A 26636-nucleotide genomic window follows, 5' to 3' on the forward strand; every position below is an offset into this window, starting at 1 on the left:
TTGTTTGAATCTCCCTGTGGGACCCACAGGCTACAGGAATACATCACTACATACCTAGATGTTTACTTTGTACGTGTGAGCACACGGTTGGGTTGGTTAACCTCAAAAAGTCCAACACTGCGTGCTTTGACTGTTTCTCTGTGTAGTCCGCCAAGACTGAACTGCATCCAAAGAACTCACACTTCAGCATCCCTGGGATCCTCCAGACCTTGCTCAACCATTCCCAATTTCCCATTCGTGGACCTTCAGGACCCCTTGGAGCTCCTGTCTGAGCTCTGGTGGAGTTCTCAAACCAGAAGCTGCCTTAGGTCGTCCAGTCCATACTGCAACAGCGTAATGTGTTGCATCAGACCTTGCACAAAAAGTGGACAGGGATGCACTTGTGGGAATCAGTGCATCAGCTGTTGACCACCACTACACCCGGTAGCTCACTGGTCTAGATGTTCCCCTGGGAAATAGAAGAGTTGGTACAAGTGCCTGCTCCGGTGAATATGGATTTATTTGAAGTGGAATGGCTTCACTATGGGGTACATAGGGAGCCTGGGCACCTGATGCAGAGCTACAAAGTCCTTGGGGTGACTGGGTATCTGGGAATCAGGTATGGTGCCGGAACGCCCAAAGTCCCTCTACGGACATTACCCTTTTTTGCCTGATTTTTGCTTGGACTGGGGAGAGCACTATACATCAATGCATAAAGGAAGTGTTTAAAACAGGACACGACATCTCTGGAAGCACATCTAGCACCTGAAACTCTCTTTTTTAAAATATGATTGTATTTAATTTTAACTCACCTGTAAAATATGTTCAGGTTCTGCTGCTCTTCCATACAAACCCATAGCTGCCCCCTCAGAAGAGCGAGCTGTGGTATTTCCCCTGACAGAGTCAGGTCACACAACTCCCTCATAGCCGTCGCAGTGAAATTCAGAAGGCCTGACCCCAGCTCCTCTTTGTCACTGCTAAACTACACAGCTCTTCAGAAATCTGGGTATATTTAAAATCCTAGATTATAAACGTCTATATGAGTAAAGCAGATATGCTACAAATAAAAGGAGAAAAACCCCAGAATATTAAACTATAAACTGTATGACACATGCTGTTATCTACCCAACAGAAACTAGTCCTTTGCATGCTTTTCCCCAGCCACATTAAACATCGGTAAGAGGAGCCTTCACTTCTGTAGCACCAAGTACATTTTCCTTTATTTAGTATCACATTTCTGTGTGTTTGCTTATGCAATAATGTATATACATTAATTATGAATAATTTAGCTTTGTGGAAAATGTAAATTTCATCTAACTATTGAAAGAATATCAAGGTTCCCTCAAGGCACAAAGGTCCCTACCTCATCCCGAGTATAAAACTTGAAGAAAAAGAGTTTACAGGACTGCAGAAATGTGGCAAACCAAATCCCCGCCAAGCAGCATTATGTCAGATACCATTTCCTTGGTTCAGCTCCATCTCTGAGAATGTTGAGAATGTTTTACTTGAATTTTATTCCTTTGACCTGCAGACAGCGTGCTTAAAAGGAGAAAGGAATCCAGCCGGGGGGGAAATCCCCTTCATTGTCGTCCAAGATCCATTGACAAAGGGGGTCAGTTCTGTAATGATGGAGCTGGGAAGCAGAGATCATAAAAGAGACATCCAAAAACATGCCAGATAAAAATGGAGTATCTTCAGAAAACGGTCATTAAGTTCATCATCTGGCACCCTTAAGACAACGGGCAGAGCCTCCCGCCGCCGCAAACATCCAAGGGTCAGAAGGAGTGTTACCTGTCCAAGGGCATGCGTGTAGCTTGAAATAATCCCCTTGCATAGCTCTGATGTCATTTCTCTTGATAAGCCAAATAAAACAATCGTAACGACTACAAAAACATCAGCTTTACTCCACGCTCTGCTGCTGGTGAACTGAAGCCCTTTAGTGCTTTCAGGAAAGTGTTATCCAAATACTGGCACCATTAGAGACGCACTGCTTGTGCTGAAACCCGTTAGTTTTGCTATTTATTTTGCCAAGAAGAGGACCACCTCCTGTGAGGTGCTTATGTGCTAGAGCCTGGCTACTGGTTGTAAATAACTTTTCCATTAGCGGAGCAGGCAGCTCCTCTGATTTTAGCGGTTCCCACTGTCCACTCTTCCATTTGGAAAGCTATTAGTCTGTTTTAATCATTGTTATATTCTATTTCTATGGTGAGCTGCTTATGGTGGCGGCCTCCAGCTGTAGATGATGCATAAACTCAGACCTAAATTAAAGACCTAGGAAAACCTGTTCAAGTTGTCTGTTTTAGGTACTTTGCTGCCCGGGGATCTCCATCTGTTGGAGTGATTTAATGCCAGGCAGGTCATTGCAAACAGCGAAGGAAAGCATCTTGTACTAAGTGAAACTACTGAGAAACTATACTTATCTACTTCAGTTATATTTATCTAGATTTTCCAATTTCTAGGCTGTTTTGAGCCAATATGAAGAAGCAGCAGCCATGTAAATGCTGCACGTTTGAATTGCTGTACATCTGTTGGGTCACTGAAACTTTCCTTTGATACTCTCAAAATAGTTATCTTAGCAACGCTCGCGCTCTGACTGGAGAAGTAAAAAGGGTAACTTTAAGAGCGCTGTAAACAATTTCCATCTAAACTGAAAAGATGCGTATTTGAAGAAGCCAGGGGGTTATCTCTCATGATTCGTTGCAGAATATGATGTCTCAAACGAGGAGAATCCCCAGGCACTTTGTCCTCTCCAGCTACCGCAATGGAGCACCAGAAGAGGAAACCTACAGTAACCTCCGAACAATCCCAGACACCACAGAGCAAATGGAGTTCAATATCAGGTATCACGCCGCATTAATACTCCTTCTGTCCTCCCCGGCCTCCCCCCTCAAAATACAAACCCTCAGACTTTCAAGAAGACTCTTTGCTAAGCCAAATAATCACAGTGGATACTGTTGGAAGTGGAATAGATGCAAGTGCAGATAACCTGTAGTGCTTAACAGTGACCATGCAAGATTATGCCGCATTAAATGTCTGTAAGTTTTTATCCTGCACAGGGACGCAGATGTGGCTCTTCATTAGAAACCCACCTGTTATAGCGAGCAGCTGAGGAAGCCATTTTTACATAATTCTCTAGGCGCCTCTCACAACAAACTGATAGTGCTGCTTTGGGTTTTTCTTAATCCTGTACATACATTTTTTCCAGTTCAAGAGTCAGGGACTGCCTTTTCCCCCATCCCTGAAAATTCCTTTCTGTGTGTTTTTTTTTGTTGGACTGACCAAGCCAACCCCAAGTTTTTTTAAGCAGATCTCTAGAATTAAGCTCTTAAGCCCACTTACTGTTCAGCATATCTCATAAACAGATCTCAGCAGAAATACAAGTTAAAATAAAATTGTGTAGTCATATTGTTTTTTCCTACCAAAAAAACCCCAAACCAAACCAACAGGATGTGTGCCTAAGAGAAGCTAAATTTCACTGGAAATTTTCATCAGTAAAGCGTCACCAGTTTTCAGCATTAACATGTGCCACAGGATCTGCACGCCCCAGGACCTCCCTAACAGCCTTTAGGTTTTGGTCAGGTCATACCCTGGCACCACCCGTTAGCTGGACCCCCGCGCTGCATCATGGAAACCATTGGAGTAAACCTGTTGGATGACAAAGTCAGCACTTACGCAATACAAAATATTCTGAGATGTCTGAAATCAAGGTTGTTTCAGTATTTTTGACTTTGAGAACTCCCTCCAAACCAGAATTCCATTGCCTTGTATAAAGAAATTGGGCACCTAAAACCCCAACATGTTTCTTCAAAAGTGCCAAATATGCAGCTTTTTATGAAAACATCAAAGCACTTCTGTGTGCCTATAGGCTTAAGATGTCTAATCAATGAAACCGTAAATAATGGGAAAAACCCCACCTTAACATTTTGCTTTTACATGCCCAGCTTAGTCCGACTGTTCGGGGAATAACTGTGCCTGATGTTTGCCGAGTGCTTTTTAGAGGGCTGCTGTTGCAGTGTTTTCCTCTAATGTTGCACACCCCGAATGCCTTTACAGCTCGGCTACCCAGGTTGGCCATCAGCTGGCCCTGATCGGGGATGAATTTAACAGGATGTACCACAGGAAGTTTGAAGATACACTGCTTCAGCTGGCACGTGGGTAAGTTACCTTACTGGCACCGTCAGTCTTCACATCCTTTTAAAAAATGTTATTAGATAGATAAACAGTGATGTTTTGTTAGATAAACAGTAACGTTTCGGTACACAAAGTAAAAAAAATTAATTGCTACTACTGCTGCTTCATACAGAACCTAAAAAACAAACTGCAGCTTGTTTTACAAGGAAGAGCTTTATAGTGTAAATTTTTTCCACAGACTATAGCCATTTACAGACAAAAGATTAAATAGTTTCTCGGTATTTGAAATTTCACCGTAGTTTTCTAGGTTAGACAGTACCTTAAAGCACCACCGAGCGATGAAAGGTCTGCAGCCTAGTAAGTGTGACGCTTCAGGGATTAACATGTTATTGCACGTCAAATAACCCACCCACGCACATACAATAAAACATGGCTGGACTGGTTTGAATTGCCTTTTATCTGCTGTGAGCTGACAGGGTCCTCACGGATAGTTACTAACTGCAGATGAACTGACACGCAGCGATGTCCTAACCCGAGGTACACCATCTGTGTCTGAAGCCCCAAGTACTCACGTGCGGCTCTACCTCTTCTCTCCCTGCTTCAGGGAGAGGACAGTCGCCTACTGCAGACTTACAGAGAGTGCAGTTCAATTACATCTATATTCCTGGACATAACACATAGTCCCATCATGTCCAGTAAAGCTGGATTCACGCTGCAGAGAGACCCTGTGGGATTGCTGTGTCCGTCCTGTATCACTGCCCCGAACTCTGAGGCGTTAGAGGTCAGCAGCTCTCGTTGGGTTGCGCTGGTCTAAGTATGAAACAAGAGCAAAGGCACAGCAATGCTGTTCCGGACCTCTGCTGCACGTCTCCTTGTGTGATGTTAGTGATCAATTAACTCTGGAACCAAATTACCTTTAGCTTTCAAAGCCCTACTAGGTCATCAGGTCTTCTTCCTAAATATTTAGAAAAATATACACATAGACTTTCAGGAAGGAATACACTGGAGCTTTGAGTTTCTTTTTGTAGTTTTCTAAACCTTGGTATTTGATTTGCCATTTTTTAGAATAAATTTACTATCCCCATGCTTTTATTTTCCACTTTGTTTTATTTTTTTTCATTTAATCATTAGGGTTGCTATCAGTGTTTTCCAGACATGGAATATTATTAAAAGTGTTATAAGAAGCTTTGGAAATATTTTGAACAATAACTGGACGAAGAGGATCATTGGTTATGGAAGCTGGGTATGCTCTCTCCCTTTTCTCCCACCTTTATGCTGACAAGTAGGTAACAGCAACACCTAACTCCCACGTAAGTGTCAATGAGTAAAGCACATAATGCAGCTCTAGGCTTGGGTTAATTCCTTAGTTTGTGGGTGTCCCCCCGTTGCCCCATTTTTTCTTTTTAGGCTGAAATTTGTCATTTACAGGCAGAATATGCCAAACACGTGCAAACAGATGCCCAAGTCCCACATAACCCCTGGGGGCTGCATGCAGAGGGAAGGTATAAGGGTCTACTCTGGGGGAGATAAGCAGGACTGCTACTGGTGGTGTTTTACCCTGTGCTCACCCCGGAGAAGAGAGAAGGATTATTTAGAGGCTGGACACGACCCTGTCATGGCAGCAGTCACCGAAGCCACCAGCAGAACTAGACCCCGACGCGCATTTCTGCAGAACTGGACTGTATTCTCCATTTCACACTGACCTCGCACGCGGGCGTTCTCGTTAGCTTTTCTGCACCATCTTTTTCCTGCTTCTTATTTCTAATTACCTTCCCTTTTCTTCCTGCAGATTTGCAAGCTTCCTTTCAGGTGCGTCTGCCAGAAGCTGGTGCCTGCAGCCTTGCTGGTTGTGGCCTTTTGGTGGGCCGTGAATTACAGACTGCAGAATTAACAGAGAATTACAGGAGGAGGTCATTGCTGGACTCTGACCAATATCATTAACACCCAGGTGGTGACAGTTGGTTTGTTTTTCAAATTTACACTGATAAAAATCTCTTTTATATTTAAAACCTAGGCTAGTGCTGGGTCACTGCTGTTTCATACCTTTTTTAAAAAAGAAAAATGTTTAAAATAAGGAGGTTGTTGCTGGATAACTGCCTGACTTGCTAGTTTTGAAATGTGACTCCAGGCGATTAGAAAGTCTGTCTTTTTTGTGTTTGTTTTAATACAATATAAACTGTCTATTTCATATAAACGAGTTTCTTAAAGAGATTCTGGATGTGGGGAAGACTGAAGGCATGCTGGACATCCTTTAAATTTTAACACTGTAAAAGCAATAGCGAAGATTAAAACCATGATACTTTTTTTAAAAATTAAATTGTTGCTTCAAATGTTTTGCAGTGTTATCTACTTTATTTTCCAAGATTGTGCTATCACATTAATAACAAAATGTATGAGACAAGATATTGTTATCTAAGACTACAGGACAGGCTTTTTTTGAATTTTATGTAGTAAAATTAGCCTATGAAATGATAGCTTATTGGAAAAAGAGTGGTTCAGAGGAGCTAGCAAGCAAATGGTTGGGTTGGTACTTGAGGGCCACTCAAGCCAAGCTAGTACTTTTCTAGAATTTTTCAAAAATTTACTAATAGATTTTATATTCTTCTGCCTCTTTTTGAAGTAAAACTTTGAGTTGCCTAGAAAAGAACAAGGATTTGATTCAATTTGGAAAAGTTGGGGGGTTTTTTATGACACATGCCTGTTTCAAAGGCACGTGCTGAGGGGGAAATAGACAATTAAGGGAAACTTGAGCACAGCTTACGGGATGGAGATTGTGTAGGTGTCACTCTTGCACACCCCACAGGCAGCTCTTAGGATGCAGTTGGGTTTCTTCTCTTTCGACAACACACCCCAACCGTACCAAGTTATTCTCTATAACTGGGTGCACCTTCCCTACTCTTTGCTGGTTTTCACTGTATGCAGTTACAGACTCTCTCTCAGCGAGAGAAAACGAAAGTGCATCTCTGTGGTTTGGGTATTCCCCTCAGCAGAGGGGATACCTGCTTCCTTGCCTAGTCAAGCGAGTACTACAGTTAGCGCACTTTTGAAACAGGAAAATAGAATATTTAATGGCCTAGTGATTTAAGCACTCATCTGAGAGGTTGGAGTTTCAAGTTTGAGTCCTTGCTTTAAATCAGACAAGGAATTTCAATCACTCTTTTCTTCAGTGGAGACAAATGCCAAACCCAGTCAAGCTTAAGTGGGTTGAGGAAAGTGCTTCCTCTTTCATGAATGCTTCCCAAATCCCATTATGATCCTAACTGCCCATCTCAAAAAATTCTTTTGGGGGGAACAAAAGAAAAAAAGAAAAGGTTCAACTACAGTATTTCATTCAACCTTTTCATATTAAATTACTTTGAAATACCTTTTATTAACTTGAAATGCACAGCAAAAAGAAAGTATGTGAACGTATGTAGAGGGTGATGGCTCCAGCATACCCCCAAAGTTCAAGCAGCAGCAGCAGCGCATGTTCTAGTGTCACCTTTTTTCAAAACGCCCTCGAGCCGATTTGCCCTTTAGCAGCAGGTAGGCAAGTTTTTCCTAGAAAAGCACAATTAGCACCTGGAACTTTAGTCTCCCTGAAGCCAGAAGGCTGAACTGCCCATGCAACCAAAAGCCAGGCCAAAGTTTCATCAGCAATTTGACTGCTCTGCTCAACTCTAACAGCAGCGTGATAGAAAATATGTTAAAGTTACTACTTGGTGAAGGGTAAAAATTCCTATCAAGAGGGTCTAATAAACAATCGATGCAAGTGTAACAGAAGTACCAGCTGCCAAAAAATTGATTCTTCCTGGCTGAATCACTTTAACACTACAAAATAATCTCAGTTGTTTCTAGATAAATAATTTTTATGCACAGGGAAGCAATGATAAACAGCAGACTGCCACACTGCCTGTTCTGTCTGAGAGCTGCATGGGATGACTCTGCTTTTTCACGCTCTTGCAATCAATAATGTAACATTTTGAATCACAAGAGAGGGGAAGTTCAGCCTCCAGCGTGCACAGACCAAAACAGAGTCTCAAGGAATATAAAATGCAATCACACCGGCGAAGCAAGCGAAACACACAGCAAACAGCATCTGCAACAAGAATTAGCACCAACTGGAGTACTGCAGCGAGCGGTAATGACCAGGCTCCCCTCTCACCTGCAGAGCTGAGCAAAGAGCCTCTTAGTTAAGGCTCTGCGCTGTGACTCAGGAGACCCACATTTAATTCTTTTTTTTTTTTTTTTTTTAACTGCACACTTCCTCATGTGACAGAGTTTACAGCACTTGATTTTTTCCCACATCCTGCTTCTGTTTGTTCCTAGGTGAGGGAACCGTGCCGACTTTTCACATCTTAAAACACTTACAGAAGCAGAAGGGATAGATGAGTAAGCACATAAAAGAAACACAGATAACAATACTAAGATCCAGGATTCTTAATTACTCTGCGTGCCGCACTCCGCCTGTAGCCACAGACAAGTTTTACAACACGAGACACCCTTCCGCTCATGTACAGCCATACACCAAAGTGACGTCATGCTACCAGGCGCTACAGGAAAGCAAGCCCCGAGCGCTCTCGATACAGAGGTACAATGACCTCCATCACGCTTTTTTACTCGATGTAAACTGCAACAGCAACACAAGAATACGATACCGCTTGGCTTCTGGGTTTGGAGACACGAGGCTCACTGGGGAGCAGCCTCAGCAACGCACGGCTTGCTACCTCGGCTTAGGCTCAAACGCCGCACAGAAGGAAAGCAAACACCTGCACAGTGGCTACAGTTCCTTCTTGTCACTAGTTAAACGGGGCCCACGAGGGTGGGATGCTCTTAGGATACAGACATCATCCCTTCAGCGCTCTGCACCTGATGAAGGTGCAAACGTTATCTACTATTCTGCATTTGCAAACAGAGATTTTTAGCAGGATTCTCCCGAAGAGCTTTTATTCCAGGCAAAGTGTGCAACAAAGTGGAATGCGGAAAGAAAATAATTAAATATATATTTATAGTAAGAACAATACAAATAGAAAACAGGTCTCAAAAATTTCCACCAAAAAAGTAAAATAATTAAAAAAAGTTCAGAAACTATAAAGCACTATGCTAAAACCAAAATTAGTGCCACCAACATGCCATGCTTAGTTCCAACTATCATAAAAGCCAATTTCAAAGTCACTAACATCACATTTGGTCTTAAAATACATAGTCAGAAACTTCTAACACAGCACACAATTCAGTGTTTAATAATACGACTGGCATTTGGTTGAGCTATTCTAACCATCTAGCGATGTCTTTAGTATTGCTTTACTAATTAATTAACACCTTACCTGTAACACAGGAGCCTTCACTGAAACAATTTTCTTCACAGTAATCCCACCTGCCTTAACTGGCAGCCTCTAATAGTCCAATGATTAAGCTGACAAATTCTTCTGTATTTTACTAATAGTTAGTGTTTACACATGCCAAAAGTAGAACTTGGACTGTAAAGGTAGGCTCAGCTGCCAATTTCAGTTCACAAAAGAACTGTTTAATAATATGCTCCACTAAGCAATCATAATTGAGGCTAGTATTTTTTAATTCACTTTCTCTTTCAGAAATGTGAAATTATGAAATGATTAATACTGTAATTGGAACTTACTCTGCATTTCATAACAAATTATTGAAGACATGCATGGTCATTTAAGTAATACATCCTAATTTTTTTCCTATACATCTGTTAAACATACTATTAAAATACCAAAAATGAAAAAAAAAAAAAAAAAAAAAAAAGAAGTGCTAGAGTTCATTTGAAGCTTCTGGTCACACTAGAATATGCACAATATAACCTCTCCCTGCTCGTTTGCACATGATTCCCTAGCAAACACTGGTGTCTCATATTTCCTAAAGCTTTCAGTACCCCTTACAGACAAAGGGCAAACAAAGCAAGAATACATTTTCCGTGCACCCTGCCCTCACGTGTCTCTCACAGGCAGCACAATGTTGTAACACAACAAAACACAGTCAAAAACATCAGAGACAACCAAAATACCGACATTCCAATCCTCCTCCCTGGCAGTCTGTTACCACAGGGTTCACCCTGTCCAAAGGTGTCCCCCAAAAGATCTTTCCAGAAAGCTTCCAGTGCTGCTGTTTTCTGCTCCGTCAAGAAAAGTCACGCAAAGGGACAACTCAGCCCACACAGCCTCAGAGGCCGGGTCCGGGACAGCACAAGCCCTGCACCTCTGGGGAGGTCAGGAATTTCGGCAAGCTGCTTCATGCAGCGAAACATTTCTTCTCCCTTTGGTAACTTGGCACAACTAAGGCAGAGGGAATGTTACTTCCATCCACGAGTGGACTACAGGCCAGTAATCATGCACTCCACAGCATTAAAAATATCAAGAAAAGCTTTATAGTTTATTTATAGTTTAACCTTAAGAAAATCATGTACCTAATAAGATCTTCTGCCTTACCCGGCTGCTACCTGGCAATACGGACACAAGATAAAAGAATTTTTTACACAGATGAACGTCCTACAAGTCAGCAAGTTAGCAAACAGGATCACCAATGTACCAAAAGCCGTACCAACCAGACGGCTTCACTAAACGCACCCTGCGCAGAGCCCTCCGTAACTCAGAGCCAACAGCCTGGTTCTACCCCTGTACCCCTGAAGAAGACCTCTGCACCAAGACAGCCAAAGCTACTGACTTCAACTTGAATCCACACCCCCAAAAAATAAAAATAAAAAAAAAAAAAAGAGAGGGGAAGTTGGTTGTAGGATTGAGGCCAAACAGGCAGCTATTTGGCACGTTTATTGGCAGTTTTGCAGTCTCAACACAGATGGAGGAGCCAGACTTTGCTTCCCCCTTCCACACCTGAGGCACATGGGGAAGGAAAACGTTCATTGTGATTATGCACACGGTGTTCTTTTCATCATGAGAAGCCGTGAGTGTTTAAGACTTCCTCTTTTGGGAGCACAGTTATTTTTAAATTAGGCAGAAAAAACAAGTTGCATGGATTTTTCACAAAAGGCTACTTAGGTCTCTGCTGCTTCCTCATCTTCCAGAGCATCTACATGGTTATACTGTTTCCAGGCCTTTAAATTACATTTTTTGAGAACGGCTCCTAGTTGCTTCCCGGGCCCCACTTCGTACGTGTAAGGAAATTCTGTTCCTTGCTTTCTTTCATATACAGAATGCATGGTCTGTTCCCACATAACAGGTGAAACCACCTGCTTCACTAACAGCTTCTGAATGTGCTTTGAGTGCATGTACTTTTTGCCATCAACATTGGAATAGACACAGAGCAGCGGTTTCTGAATCTCAATCGATTTTAGGACTTCAGCCAGTGGCTCTACTGCTGGTTCCATAAGTCTGGTATGAAAAGCCCCACTGACCGGAAGCATTTTTGTACGTGTAAAATAATATTTTCGGGCATTCTCCTGCAAAAACTCCAAAGCCTATAAAAGAGAGAGAGAAGTGAGAGTCTTGCACGGCAAACGTTTACTCAGACACCCCACAAGAACCACCTCACCAGACTTACCGCGGTAAAGGGATTTCTTTCCCTACCCAACAACTGAGCACACGCTGGAAAAAAAACCCCCACAGATCAAATACTTTTGTTTGGACAAACTAAGGCCACACAGGTTAACCTCCACACAGAACTGCAAAGTAGAAGTTTTAAAAAACGTAACGTTAAATTCAACCAAAGGGATAGTTATTCTGAAGCAATACCTGTAAGTGTCCTGCAATGACTCTGCTGTCTGGAAACAAATAGTTTGAAATTTCACATACGGGGTTTTCTATACCCAGCGATTCACAGTGTTTACGGGCTTCCAAACAGGCAAATTTGTAATTTGCCTCTCGCCGACCGATAACCGATAGCATTCCACTGGGGACAGCTTCCGACGCCTTTTGCATGGCTTCGGCACGCACTTTCACCGCGTACAGCGCTAAGGAGAAAAACAGAGATGCTCGGTAAATATAAACCCCGAGAAAACACCGTTAAAGGCACCTTGCATTTGCACGCAAAAAAGGGTGGCCGTTTAGTCTCATGAAACATCAAAGCTTTTAATGCCGTGTTACGCACGTTAAAGTGAACAGTGTAAGTAAAAAGTAAAATTTATTCTCTAAAAACAACAAGCGAGAAGAAAACAGTGGGAACAGGCGATGCTTTGGAAAAAAGCACGGGGGTGGGGATCCTACTAAGGGGTTCAGCACATTCCCCGGCCACCTTCGGCAAAGCCCAGGGCTCCAGCGAAGACCAGCGCCGCGAACTCCCCCACGCTGTACCCCGCCGCCGCCACGCAGCTCTCCACCACCTGCATGGAGACAGACCCGAGGCCAAACATCAGCCGGCTCCCGCGGGGGAGGCCCGACACGCCCCGTGTTCCCATCCCCCCGGGGGCCACCGAAGCCATGCGGGAAGCGCCTCGCAGCCGCCCAAGGGGGCCGAGGCCCGAAGCCAGGCCCGGCCTCACACCGAGGAGGCCGCACCGGCCCGGCCGGGTCTTCCTCCCCCAGTCCCCGCCGCGGCGCGCCCCTCACTTTAGGCTGCTGGTGGTTGAGCTTCTCCACGGCGGCCAGGGAGGCGACGAACACGGCGGGCTGGCAGTGCCGGGTGCGGTCCAGCTCGTCCTGCGGCCCCTCCAGGCAGAGGGAGAGCAGGTCGTAGCCCAGCACCTTCTCGGCCAGGCGGTACATGTCCCGCACGGCGGGATACCGCAGCAGCCCGCGGCCCATCCCCACGAACTGGCTGCCCTGCCCGGGGAAGAGCAGCACCGTGCCCTCCCGGGGGGACCGCCGCTCCCGCCTCGCCGCCGCCGCCGCCGCGACCGGCTCCTCGGCCCCCACCGAGCTCTGCAGCAGGTCGCTCAGGGTCGCCGCCCGGTCCCCACCGCCGGGGAGGGAGCTGCCCCGCCGCCGCGGTACGCCGTGGAGGCCGCCGCGCGCGCTGCAGCCACCAAGCCGCCATGTCGCCGCGGCCCAGCTGCCCATGACCGCCGCCCGGCCGCCTGCGCCGCCGCGCCCCGCGTTGCCACGGGAACCGGGCAGTCCCCGCCGACAACCGCCCCCCCGCCGGGCGCAGGGAGGGGGGGGATAGGGAGGAAGGTCGGCCAACCGGCCCCCGCGCTCGCCGCCCTGGGCCCAGCCCGCGCCGCTCCTCCCGCTCAGCGCCGGACGTCCCTCCTCGGGGCGGGCCCCGCCAGCGGGAGGGACCCGGGCGGCCCTGGGGGCGGGTGCTGCCGCCTCACGGCAGAGGAGGCGCGACGGGCGGCGGCAGCGCGGGAGCGGAGGTAACCCCGGTGCTGTCCTGTGCCCCCCTGCGGGACGGGACGGGACGGGACGGGACCGGACCGGACCGGACCGGACCGGAGAGCCCGTGGGGGGAGGCGCAGCCCCGCAGCGGCGCCTGGCAGAGCCGCCGGAGGGGCCGCTGCGGCCGGGCCCGGGGCCCACCCGTCCCCGCCTCACACCAGGCAGCCCTGCGTGGGTGCCGGTGGCTCCCGGAGCGGTGCCGCCGCCGGGACCCCGCCGCGCCTCCGGGCGGCCCTCGCCTCCCCCGGGGCCGGCCGGACCGCAGGGCGGAGCGCGGGCTGGCAGAGGAGTTCGAGGAGGGCGTCGTGTGGCGAGCGCGAAGCAGCTGGCGGCAGCCCCGTGTGCCCTGGCCAGCAGGTCCCTCGCGGGCAGGACGGGACAGGCCGCGGGCGCTGGATGGAGACACCGCCCGGGAGCACCCCGCGGCTCATGGGCAGAGAGGGTTTAGTCAGGCAAACGCTGACTGCTTTGCCATGCCGCCGTTTGGCATGGAAAGTGTTGTGGGTTTTTTGTGTTTTTTTTTTTTTTTTTTTTAAAAAAGGAACTAAACAAGGAAGTTTATTATTAATTCTGGTTTTGCCTATGAGTTTTCCAGTCGTTCACAGCTGTCCAGCTGTGCAAGCACGCAGCCTTGCAGCTCTCAGTCAGACACGGTGACTCAACAGGAGATGCACGCTGCTCGCTTACTCCTCTGGTCTCACACAGCAGATGCACACTGCTTGCTTACTCCTCTGGTCTCACGGGGACCAGCAGTTCTGCCATCTCACACAGTGCGCACTTACTCTGTGCACTCAGGTGAAGATTATTGCAGGCTGCTATTTAAGTAAAGGTATTTTCTTTCAGTGTCGCTGTAATTTGTTAATGGGACATTTCTTTAAGGGTGAAAGAAAGAGCTTGGGGTTTTTTTTTGTTCTGAATTTCCGAGTAATGCTTATAAATCAACATGAAATACACTTTGAGCATTCAATAGTAGGATTATTTAAAAAAAAAAAGTGAAAGTTGCCATGCCAAAGTTGCAGTTGTGCAATGACTTTGCATCACTTAAGGTTATGAAACAGTATCAAGCGGTGAGTCAGACTTCTACATGGAGCAGTTTCATAAATTAGATTGTATGAGTTTAACTCAGCAGAAGGAAAATGGATCAGAATAGCAAGAAATTCTGTTGACTTTTTATCCAGGCTGATTCAAAAGGATCAAGGTGAGCAGGTTTTGCTCCCTTTTCTGATCTCTATCCTATGCTGCTCCATAAGCAGCCTCCAGGTAAAATACCTGGACAAGCCAGTGAGCTTTTCAAGTTAGCTGAAATATATGGGCAGTAATAGAGGATATATATGACGTATGTATGACCACATCCCACTCTGTGGCTGCCTCTACCTGTAATGTAAGCGGTAATACCTCTTCTAAGCTGAGAGGAGACGCTGGGTGGCAAGCTGTCAGCTGGGCCGACTGAAGTAGGACCTCAGTGAAAACCCTGTGAGTAACTGCTGCTCTCATTGCCTTTAGCATGTGTGCTAAGAGCTTTTAGGCACCCTTACTATCAGCTGCCCCATAAGCCCTGACAGCAAGGGGCACCCCTTTTGTGTTAGGCCACCAGATTACAGTTCACCCTATCAGACACCTGTCAAAGCCCTGCGAAGATTCACAGTCGTGACCTGCACATTTGATGCTTTCAGAGGCAAAGCTCAGGGCAGAGTCCAGTTCCTGCAAAGCACGGCAGCAGCCGTGTAGTAACGCTGTGGCTGTGAGCATGCCTCAGCACTGCCATTTTATCTCTGGTTTGCTGTGAAGGGCGCAGACCACCTGTAAAGCGCTTGAGCATTACCAGCGGTGACACCTCATGAACGTCCCACTGCTATTAAAGCATCTCTCAGATGTGGTGCTTGTCACATTTTTACCTCGTTAAAAGAATACCCGGCAAGCTGAAAAGAGTCGCCCACACTAGGCAGCATTTAAACTGGAATACCCAAGAGAAGCTTAACTTTTTTTAAGAATAGATGTGGATGACACTTTCCAAGTGGGTGGACAATGAAGAAGAAAAACCTAGAGCAGGAGGTTGGGTAGCTGTTGGGAAGGAAGGCAGTCAAAGGGATATTTGATCTTTAAAGTACACTGTGTTCAGAGAATTTTATACAAACATATGTGGGGAAAATTAGAAGAGATTGAGCAGTAAATGGCAAATTATCACCTGGGAAGATTTTGTTCTAGCGTGCATTTCAGTTCGCAGTATGTGAATCTACAAGAAATCACAGATGTATTTGCACAACTTGTGCTCTGCCATTTGATAAGAAGTGTAACCTGGGCAGTGAGATTTGTTGCCTCTAAACCTGATGAATACACCTCATATTATTTCCTTAAATAAATACCATAATTTTTAGTTATAAATACATATTATAAACATATGCTATACTTATTTGTTAGATATTTATATTTTATTTCTATTATATACTATATACTGGTTTAAGTTTCTTTATTACTTGAGATTAGATAACAAAGACAACACTGCTTTTTTGTGGTAGCCGTACTCTGTGTCACAGACTGTGATACAACTTCTAGTGTTGCGGTTTCCCAGGAGTTAAAGCCACAATAGACATCAATACTTTATGAATATAAATTAAGTATGCACCCCTTAATTCTTCAGCTGTCTCAGGAAGAAGCCTTCTCCTCAGGGAAAAATCTGTATGCTGCCTCTTAGACCTGGGTAGAAACTTATCTGCCCTCAAAAAAATATACAGAAGAGGATGAGAGGGAGAGTATATACCTTGGGGGGACAACCCCCCCAACCTCCAGTACTTTCACAGCTTTGTGAATCTACGTCAAAACAGCGGGGACTAGAAAACCCAGAACTGCGTGGGTGATTCAACCCTGCTGAGAGACTTTCCTTCGTGTTTTTAATGCGATAGCTATAATTTAAGCCCCATGTGATTGGGTAGCTAGCACTAAGTTGCACAAGAAAGGGATTATTCAGAGGTTTATCAGAACAGAGATATAAGAAAATGCAATGAAAGTAGCCTGCCTGCCTGCCTTCCCCTTTTTCCTTCCCTTTCTTCCTGGGAGTGCCCAGGGAAGGGACCCACCTGCCTTTTGGGGACCTGCTTGAAGCAAGTAAGTGTTTTAGTTCATTTTTCATCAGGCGATTTTTCATCAGGCTGAAGCAAACCAGCTCCTCTGCCATGATATATTTAGACCCTGCCCCGGCATACCCCTTCCCTTTTTTTTGGGTGCACAATGTTTTTCTCCAGAAAGAGGAGGACACAGAAAGCTTCTGTTTGATTTCCTGCATGTTGTGCCACCACAGAGAAACAATGTGCAAAAAGATAGAAGCCCATTAGGCAGCAAGTTGCAGTATTGGGTCCTGTCCCCCTGCTTTATGTCTCCTGTTACTTTATGTAGCTGGAACCAGCTTTGGGCAAGCTGGATGTTTTGAATACCTAGAAAAAATATTTTAACAGCTTTGTAAAACAAGCTGGCCTGCTACAGCCCTCACTGCACTGCTGAAGCTGCCTGAAGTCAGACAAGGGCTAAATAGAAAATGGGCAGGATGATGAAGAAAATGTTGCAGGGCAGAGAGAAGAGGTAGAAACAGAAATAAACAAGTTAAGTGTATGTGTGGAGAAAAGATTTCCAACTGTGGTGGTTCTTACAGACAGATACCTGCCAGGCATGCTGCAGATACCATCCACAGACATCCAGGTTTCTTCAGTATGAAAATCAGGGTGCAAAAATATTGTGCAACCAGATCTCACTCTGAAGTGGGGCTGGGATATGATCGGGAACGTAGTAATTATTTCTAGGTTGTGTAATACAGATGCAGCCAGAGGGGCTGTGTTAGCAAGCCTGTGCTGTGTAAGTTATCAGCAAATAATTTCAGGATTGTCAACTATACACTAAAAGGAAGTCAGGGCTGATAATCCTTTATATATTCTGTGATTACTTTCAAAAAATGTACTGGGTGTTCTATAAACGTTGCACAGATCTAGTGCTGCAGAGCTAACCAAACAAGCACTGACCAAATGCACGGACTCTCCAGTGCATCCCTACCTTTTACTCTCTCACCAAAGACCTACACTACATAACCAGAGGAAGACAGACATGGCTTCTTCCAGACTCAGCTAGTGCTGCTCCCAGAGTTAGCTACTGCTTTTTATGGGAAACTGATACTAGTATTTAATTTATTGGGAATTAAAATACAGGAACTCCCACTGCTGATGGTCAGCTGTGGTCTACTAGGCCGAGCCTACCAGCACATTCTGGTCTTGCTGTATGGCTTCATTCCTCTTTCTCCTTGGTACTATGCAAGAGAGTATTTTGCCATGCTTGGGAAGTTCTGAGAAATACTATTGGTATAGTATATAACCAGTAGTAATAGTAGGCCAAAGACTGGGACACCAACATTCAATTCAAGCCAGTATGTTCAATATCTTCACTTCCATTTCTTCCCCTTTCCTGTTCCTGCACAATTGCACTTTCCCCCTTTGTGCCTTCCCCATACCTGATTTTCTCTCGTCAGTTAAGAATTACTTCAGCGTTCTTCCTCCAACATGCAGAGGGACAGATGCATAGCTACATCATTCATTGACTAATGACTGCAGCAGAGCAGTACTTTTCCAATTTGATAGCATTTAGCACATTCAGCTTGCAGAACAGTTTCAGACTTTCTTCCCTGGGGAGAAGCTGACAGAACTCCTGACAAAGTCCAGTTGCTTACTACCTGCAGGAAACCACCCTGATATTGTTATGTCCAAATAAAGCATAAACCCCTTTGGGTCCTTGCTTATCACTTAAAAAAAATAAATTAGCATTTGACAGCTGCAGTGGAGCTGCACAAATGGCCAGCACTTAACAGCATGTGTAGAGAACTAAGCCTAGGGTTCTCTCTGTAGGCAAAGCAAGAGTGACAGAGTTAAGAATTAGTGAGATCTTAGTAACTTTAAATTTCTAACATAACCTTTGGGAATTACTTATCTGAAGGCAACCAAAGAGAATCATTGTACTTGGAGCTCTTGTTCCCATTAGACCTTGTTGCTCCTGCACACAGAAATTCCTTCACGTCCCAGTAAAAGCAGAGCCTTTCATGCTGTCAGTAGGCGTGATAAGTAGTGTATACTGCACCTGACAGCCTGTTCCCTCAGGAAAGTAACAATACAGATCTAGGCGTAGGAGAACATGTTAACTCCTTTGCTCCATTTAAGCTGCTCCCTAGTAAATAGCAAGTAGAATCCATTAGGCAGGAAGTATGGCAGCAATGACTATAGCAATGAGCTATGCAGGGTTTTTTCTCCCTTCCTTGTTGTCTATCCTCCAGCCAGGAACTAACTGATACTATTCCAGCAGACAAGCACACTCGTTCTCCTACTCCTCCCCAACCTTAGTTCTGAATTCTTCCCTGTTTAGTTTTTCTTTCACTGTTCATTCTTTTGTTCTGTTTTTGACTTTGATTGTTACACCACTTTGCTGCCTTTTTTGTGTGCATTCCTATTCGTTGCCCTCCCACGATTCTCCCGAGGCATGCCCACAGCTCAGCAGCCTACATGCCCTTTCTTGTTTACTCCTTACAAACTTTTCTACTCCTGCGTGCTTTACCAGTCCCTCCACACTGTTTTGCCTTCAAAATTCTGCTCTGCTTCTATCACCAGGCTTTTTCTTGATCTCATGCAACCTGGCTTGTGGTCCCAGCCACTGAAATCCCTTCATTAAATCTGCATAACTGTACGGGCAGACCCTTGAGTACAGGGACAAAAACCATAATGCAAGAGAGGTCCCTTGCTGGCCAAGCTTATACCTGTTCTCCAAACACAAATCCACTGTACCAGCAGAACTGCGACAATGCAACGTCATCTGTGTGCCATTTCCTGTCAGTTTAATCACATCTGTTATGAGTGGGATTTCCTCTTCCCTGCTCCCTGCCTCCTCATCTCAACAGCCATAACTATAGCAATAAAAACTTTTAGACATAGGCCAAGACAACACCCAAGTCAATAAGGCACTTTTCTTTGACAAGCCTCTGAAATGCTGGTTGCTCTAAAACTTTATTTTCCCTCCTGGGGCTTCCACAGTTGCTCTTTCCCCACTGCTGCAATTTCTCCTATGATTCTTTCCTGCCACCTCCCCCTCTTGCATAACAGATGAACAGGAATTGGGTGTATTTGTCTACCATATATTTGAAAAGAATAACACCTTTCAGTTCTGCCCTTTTTTATCATACCTCTAATCTGTTTACATTTTAAGCAAGCTAAACACAGCTCTTCTGTAGCTTTTGGCGAGAAAGTCTGCAACGAAGCTTTTTCCTGATTACTTGTTTACCTTTTTTTACTGCCGCCTGTACTCTTAACTCTAGCAGTGCGGCCTACCAGAACAAGGCATTATTTAGTCTTACTTCTGTAGGCAAGTTAAGCAAGTTTAATCCAGTACACTTTATGGGCTTGGCAGCTAGGATTGCTGCAACTGATTGAATGCTTCATGAAGCCACCACAGGCATACTCCCCATTTGTCCACTGAGATCTCCTTTCTTGTTTAACAAGACAACGTATAAAGTACTTATCTTCTCATTGTCCTCCCTGGTGTTTATTTTCTGAGGCAGCTTCTTAAGTGTCTGCTACTAATTCACATCACTTTTACTAGCTATTGAGCATTCTTGGCACCCTTTGGAGGCTAAAAATGCAACGGAAGGTATATAATTATTTTGCTTGAGCACAAGGAAAGCACACACTCTTTTCTTAGCCTTGATTACGCCATTTCATTGAGTGAATGTAGGCTTTTTGGTGAATACAGAAATACATACTTTTTGTGCATTTTTTTTTTTCCCAAGTGCAGTTCATATAATATTGAACTGCTTTATTCCTCTGGCGTACTTATGGGTGAGGATATTTATGTAGGTAAAATTCAGTAATCTTAGTGCATAAAGCTGAGAGGGAAGTAAAGGCCTCACCCTCCAATGTAAACAATAGGTTCCTTTATGGGGGTGAGTATTGTCCAGCCAACCTGGTACAAGATCCATTAATTTCCACTGTGGTCTTTCTCAGTGACAAGACTAGGCTGTGGATCAGATCCTACACAGATGTATATTTTTAAAAACTGCTACAAATGGAAAATATGTGTAGCTGCATTTTAAAATTGCTCTGCCAATTGCCATGTTTGGGTTTGTTTCAGATTCACTGTCTCAATGGAAGTGGTACCAGCCTGGGTCCCAGCAGTGGGTTTCACACTCCTGCCCCATGCAGGAGGATTTTTAGGAAGCAAGGTAACCAGAAAGGAAATCCCAGTGTGGTATGAATCTCTACAGAAGCCATCCTGGTGTCCACCAAACTGGGTGTTTGCTCCTGTTTGGGGAACTCTCTATACATCTATGGGGTATGTTTTTCACGTTGCTTATTGTATAATGCTGGACCAGAGAACTATTATTGTATTCCTGTGGCTGTGTGTTTGTAAGAAACTGTGTCAAACTGCCTGTTTAACAGGTAAAAACATGTTTTGGGAGTTGTGTGTGGGTTTGATGGGACATTTTGTATGCACAAGCATCCACATCAAAAGTAGGAGTTTGAAAAGCTGCCATTAATTTGCTTTCCTCATTCATTCTGAGGGGAAGACCTGCTGAGCTGGCAGCAGTGGAACACGGCAGCACTGGGATTTCTTGTGTGTCCTCCAGTAGTTTTAGGAAAATTAAAAAAAAAAAGGGGGGGGGGGAGAATTAGGATAGAACTGTTCTAACAGCTCAACTAAAAGAAACCAAAATCAAAACATACATGACCTTTCAAATAAAACTGCCAGGCTGTTAAACCGTAAATGTTTCAAACATCTACTGTCTCCTTAACTAGTTTAAAATACCTGACAGCACAGCAGTTACTGTCAAATGAACAAGGAGTCACAAGGCCAAATACCATTCCCACAGGAACCTTAAAAGTTTAATAATACTGTATTTTGGCAGCTGTTGCTTTTAATAAGATGTAGCAAAAATATTTATAGAGGTAGGTTGTCTCAGGAGATTGGGCAGTTTTGATACTCCTCAAAGACTGCTCTAGAAGCTGTCCATGCAACGTTACGTGTCTTTATGTTAACTCTGGTGAGCTGTGCCACAGAGGAAAGAGCACTCTGCTCCTAGAGCCTCAACAGAGGTCAGTGCAGCCCTCAAGCATGTGTGGTGCTTTGTCCCTCTCCTGCACTTGGTCATTAAGAGCTAGCTACATACCAAGATTCAGCACCTTTTTTCCTAGCTATCAAATACACATTGTGCTAACCCCAATAGTAATAGTTTTTAGGCTGCAATATGCCTTTTATGGCTCACCCCTCCTATTTCTTCCATCATATCAGTACATTTTAAGTCATCTGTAGTTTGCATGTAGTGCTAGCTTAACTATAAAATTTTAAAAAGACCAAATCATTTCCAAGTTAACCTGCAGGATGACTATGTAATGTTATCTTAAATACCACACCACCTGTTGCAAAATACAGCAATGATGCAATGTCTGAAACTGTATCTGAATGCTAAATTGGCGCTCTCCCATTCTCTCATTTTGGTTTCATTTTCTTTCCAGAAAAGCTTTGTAATTTTTATAGCCTCACATACTGTCCCTCCTTTCCCATCCGTATTCTCTTTTCTTTGTCCTCTTATTAAAAATTGCTCTCTACTCTTGTATATTCCATGAGTTAGCATTTGAATCAGGTCATTACTGTCCTGTGAATAACAAAAATGCCTTTTATCAAAGGGACAAGAGCTGAGTGGCTTTCCCATGAAGGGCTTCCTTCAAGTTGACTGCACACTTTGTAATCCTTTTTCTGGATTCCTCATCATAAACCTGGATATCAAGTTAAATATTTTAAAAATCCAAATTGTGACAGGTTATCACTTTGATAAGATCAGAATCAGTGTATTCTCAAGTGGATGGTCCCAGTTATGTACTATACATGTAGCTCAGTGAAAAGATATTTATTACCAGGCCTTTTCTTCTGTAAGATGTGCACACACTCCTTGAACGATCAAGACATCTCATTCCTTTAGAATCTATTGAATATATTAAAAGCAAAAAATAACTAAAAGATTTAATAAGCTTACATGCCTTTCTTGACAGTTAGTTTCCTGGCTGATCTTGGTCTGAAGTCCAAGTTAGATGTATGAACAACTGTAAGGCCACACTGTGGCTCTGTAAATCACTTAGGAAGAGATTTGGGTCCTGATGCCTTTTACAAAGATAAACTGCTACATTTCTAATGCTTCCCCCCTCCCTTTTCTTTTTTCAGTAGTTTCTGCAATCGAACTGCCAAGATACCAAAGCTGCATTGTTCAGTCCTTATGAAAGTAATGGCCAAGAAACGAGCTTTGGTCACTAACTGGGTTAAACGAAAAAAAAATCCTCCTCGTACAACCTACAAATGAAGACAAACTCCTTGCAATTACTCCTATGGATGTTTGTCAGCTAAAAAAAATAAATAATGCTTACAAGTTGGTCTCCATCTTTGCTCTACTGCCAGCAGACATATGCATGAGCCCCCTGCTGTCCATCACAGTGCACAGTCCAGCTGACATTCCTACTGGGATGGAATCACTATTGTTACTAGTTCTGAAACAAGGGTATGATTCCAGGTGCTGGTATTTTATCCAAGGATTCTACTGTAGTCGCTTGGAACAGCTGTGCAGTCAGCCAGATTGAAATCTGGCTAATGTCTAAAGGGAAAAAAATCAAACAAGAGCAAAAGAAATAACCTTAGGTGATGAATGCTCCCTGTTCTAATCAGGCTTCTTCAGTGCAAAAATAAACCTTACGTTAGTAAATCTCCCAAATCCTGAGAATTCCTTTTTAGCAGCTTGGATTCTGGGATCCCTTCAGGGAACTGTTCTTCTGTGGCATTAAGAAGATTTGTTCAAAGTCTTCAAAATATTTTTGGCAGATCTTTCAGTAGCCAGGATCCTGCAGACAGGAAGGGTGCTGGATGCTCCTTGTGGTTAATTCTTTCCACAGAACTCCTAAAATCTTTGTTCTCCCCATCTTCACCCCCTTCCTTCTGAAAAGTGACTATAGGGTTCCTCCTGCTCCAACACCATCCATTTATCCCTATACTCACCTGTGTTTTGGGATGCCACTTAATTCCTACTTCTATATTCATTTAATCCATTTAAAGTTAGTGGGTTGTGGTTTTTGGTTGTGGTGAGGTTTTTTATGGTTGGTTGGTTTTTTTTTTTTTTTTTTTTAATTTATTGTTAAAGCACCATCTCCCAGTACCAAAATTAAGTTTCTTCACTATTTAGAGACTTACCTTTTACTGTTGCATCTTAGACTTGCTTCCATATGAACAATGCTTTCTCTTTAAGACTGAAATGCAGTAGGTCATCTGCTCCTCTGCCCCTAGGAGTCAGAAGGACCTCTGGCAGGACAGGGAATTTCTCTCTCTCCATATTGTTATCTGCAGTAGGGGACCAACCCTGTGCAGTCAGTCACTCTGCCAAGTAGTACCTGGATATCTACTTTTCCAAATGAATTTAGACCCTAGCACTGAAGCAATTCCATTTGATCAAGAACGTGCGGTTGCTTTCTAACCTAAAGTACTGAATTACACCTTGCATTTGCTTTCTCCAGATATGGCTCCTACCTGGTATGGAAGGAATTGGGGGGCTTCAGTGAAAAGTCAGTGGTTCCTCTGGGTCTGTATGCAGGGCAGCTGGCATTAAACTGGGCATGGACTCCAGTATTTTTTGGAGCTCACAAAATGGGATGGGTAAGTAGAAAAGTAAGTTTCTTAATCATTGGCTTCTGCTGTCATTTGCAAGGTGCTAAGATAAAAGTTTTGTGTCATTCTTTTCTCCCTGAAAATGAGCCTGAGTACAGAATATGGCTCGCAGAAGTTTTCTAAAATTCTATTTAATGCATCCTAGCAGCCACCTGAGAGAATTTACATATCTAGAACATCCTTAAATGTTTAGATTTCAAGAAGCTCTTTCTGCCACCCTTTGATAAGAGCTTTGTGTGACTAGAAAATGTAAACATTCATGCCTCACTAGAATTCCTAGGTATCTCTGGCAAACAGCAGTGACAAGAAGCTTATCATAACATTACTCATTAATTGGCACCCATTTTAGACAAGACATTTTCTGCAGTCTGAAGAGAAACAGCTTGCCTCAAAAATAAAAATCAATAATAAAAATAAGTATTTGCCTGGTTCTCTAAATATACATGCAGTGCTGTAACAGTGGAAGACTTTGCAATCCACCATTGATTCATTCATGCCACATCCCTTCAGGTGGCTTCTATGACACGAAAAGACTGGATAAGCTTACTTAGCTAAGTGACTTGCTCAAAGTCACACTGGGCTTGTAGTGAACGTGGCACTTCCTGCTACCAAAAAAAGAGGGTACGGGTGAGGGGGATTTTATTCTCCCTCTCCTGCTCCCAGCTGCAATGCCCTTTCCTGTGACTGTTGTATCATTTTATGAGACCATTCCACCCATAACTCAGCAGAAATCTATCTGGCTGGTTTTCTGAGAAGTAATTAACTCACACAGGGATCCAACAAGTGCCAGAGCTAAGTGGAAAGAGCCACACAAAGACTATCTAGTCAAGAAAATGCAACAAGTAAAACCAACACTAACCACCTTCCTGTGTTTCAGGGGTTGGTGACTCTCCTGCTTACGACTGGTATGGCAACAGCTACTACTGCTTCCTGGTATAACATCCACAAAACAGCAGCTTATTTGATGGTTCCTTATTTAGCTTGGCTAACCATGGCTTCTGCACTCAATTACCGTATCTGGAAAGACAATCGCAACAAGAAACAACCTGAATAAAGAGTTCTCAGCCAAAAAAACATTTTTTTTCCATAAGAATTTTCTAAATAAAGTTATGGCCTTAATTTTATTTTTAGCTAAACTACTTATACAACTAGTTTGCTAATTACAAGTTGACAAAGCAGTAGTTGTTTAAAACAAATATGCCTTTACTAGGCATACAAGGGTGTATGTGTGACTGGGTTTTATAGCAAACTAAAAGCGCTGATTAAAAAGTACTAGTTTTCTATATTACAGCATTATATTTTATATGACAACAGCATTTTAACTGTTACCAGAACTCCAACTTCATTATGTTGAGAGGAAAAAATCCAGTGATACATCAACACAGGTTCCAGAAAGCTGCTCCTAACAGTAACAGGCATGATTGTGGCCTGCATCTTTCATGGCTACCACTAGACACAGTGCTTTAATGCTATGATGTGTCTCACTACAGCTGCCAGATACTTATCTTCTGGTTATTGTACTCTGGAAACATTTAAGATTTATCTTGTTCACAATTTTGTAGCATTGTACAATCTAGCATCAGCTAAATGCATTAAACTACATGTAAACTTACTAACCTTGTTCCTCTGTTTTTATTGTTTTTTAAATGGTTTTGAGCAAAAAAATACTGAAGGCAATAGGATGCTATAGCCTTAAAGATAGCCCCTTCATCTCTTCTCACCATTGCAATGGGAAAGACAACAACGGGAAAGACAGACAACAACGGGAAAGACAGAGCAGCTGGACAGAGGGCCCAAATATTCAGCAGCCCCCTGCACACACCTGAGGCATCACCGGCAGCACTGGCCAAACAGCACTAACATACTTCACCTGGACCCTCAGTGTGATGCCAGTTCACCACTACACCTTGACAGTGAAGGTGGCAGCCAGGCCACAGGTGGGTCTGTTGCCCAGCAGGGCAGTACAGTTCACCATAGCTACCACTGTCTCCTACCTGCACCTTCTCTCTTTAGCTGCTTAGAAATTGAAACAGGGTTTCTCCTCTTCAGGGTTATGGTAGCTGGCACAGTAAGATCTGGGATGCTTAGTTCAACCAATTGCTTCCTATAAGATAAAACCATCTCTCGTCTCAGATCAACAACAGACTATTTTTGCCCACAGCTTGTGGTCCCACTGCACAAATCTGACTACTTTTAAAAAGTCATTCTTCTGGTTTGCTAAGCGTGACATCACTTTTTCTTTCGTGATGAGGGAAACCTTCCCCTTCACTCTAGATCCACAGGCACTTTGTTACATGTTTTCAGGTACTTGGAAGGCAGAAAATGCCTTTTACCTTCCTACAAGTGACAAATGCATCTGCTGTGCAGCACTGCATGTCCCCTTACATCCAGTTTCAAGCACCTGTTACTATATTCTGTATCACAGGCAAACATTTTCCCTGCATCAGAAGTAGTCACACCACCTATGTTAAGCACTTCATGTTTTTTTAACCACATTTAAGGAGTTCTGACTCATGACCAGGAGACCAATACAGCTGT

General features: G+C 44.0%; 2 protein-coding genes across 2 annotated transcripts; one reads left to right on the top strand and one right to left on the bottom strand.

Moving 5' to 3' along the window:
- Nucleotides 1-6667: 6667 nt before the first annotated feature.
- MCAT (malonyl-CoA-acyl carrier protein transacylase) lies at nucleotides 6668-13191 on the bottom strand. Its single transcript, XM_054828842.1, has 4 exons — nucleotides 12612-13191; nucleotides 12298-12385; nucleotides 11799-12016; nucleotides 6668-11524 (listed from the first exon to the last, which is right to left on the bottom strand). The coding sequence occupies exons 1-4, from the start codon at nucleotides 13059-13061 to the stop codon at nucleotides 11102-11104; spliced, it is 1179 nt and encodes a 392-aa protein (XP_054684817.1). The 5' UTR covers nucleotides 13062-13191; the 3' UTR covers nucleotides 6668-11101.
- TSPO (translocator protein) lies at nucleotides 13191-25710 on the top strand. The gene is made up of 4 exons (XM_054828880.1): nucleotides 13191-13360; nucleotides 20529-20729; nucleotides 23948-24086; nucleotides 24976-25710. Exons 2-4 carry the CDS (start codon nucleotides 20542-20544, stop codon nucleotides 25150-25152), a joined length of 504 nt encoding a protein of 167 aa, XP_054684855.1. The 5' UTR covers nucleotides 13191-13360; nucleotides 20529-20541; the 3' UTR covers nucleotides 25153-25710.
- The last annotated feature ends 926 nt before the right edge of the window (nucleotides 25711-26636 follow it).

Source organism: Grus americana, chromosome 1 (genome assembly GCF_028858705.1).
Source record: "Grus americana isolate bGruAme1 chromosome 1, bGruAme1.mat, whole genome shotgun sequence".
Taxonomy (NCBI): Eukaryota; Metazoa; Chordata; class Aves; order Gruiformes; family Gruidae; genus Grus; species Grus americana.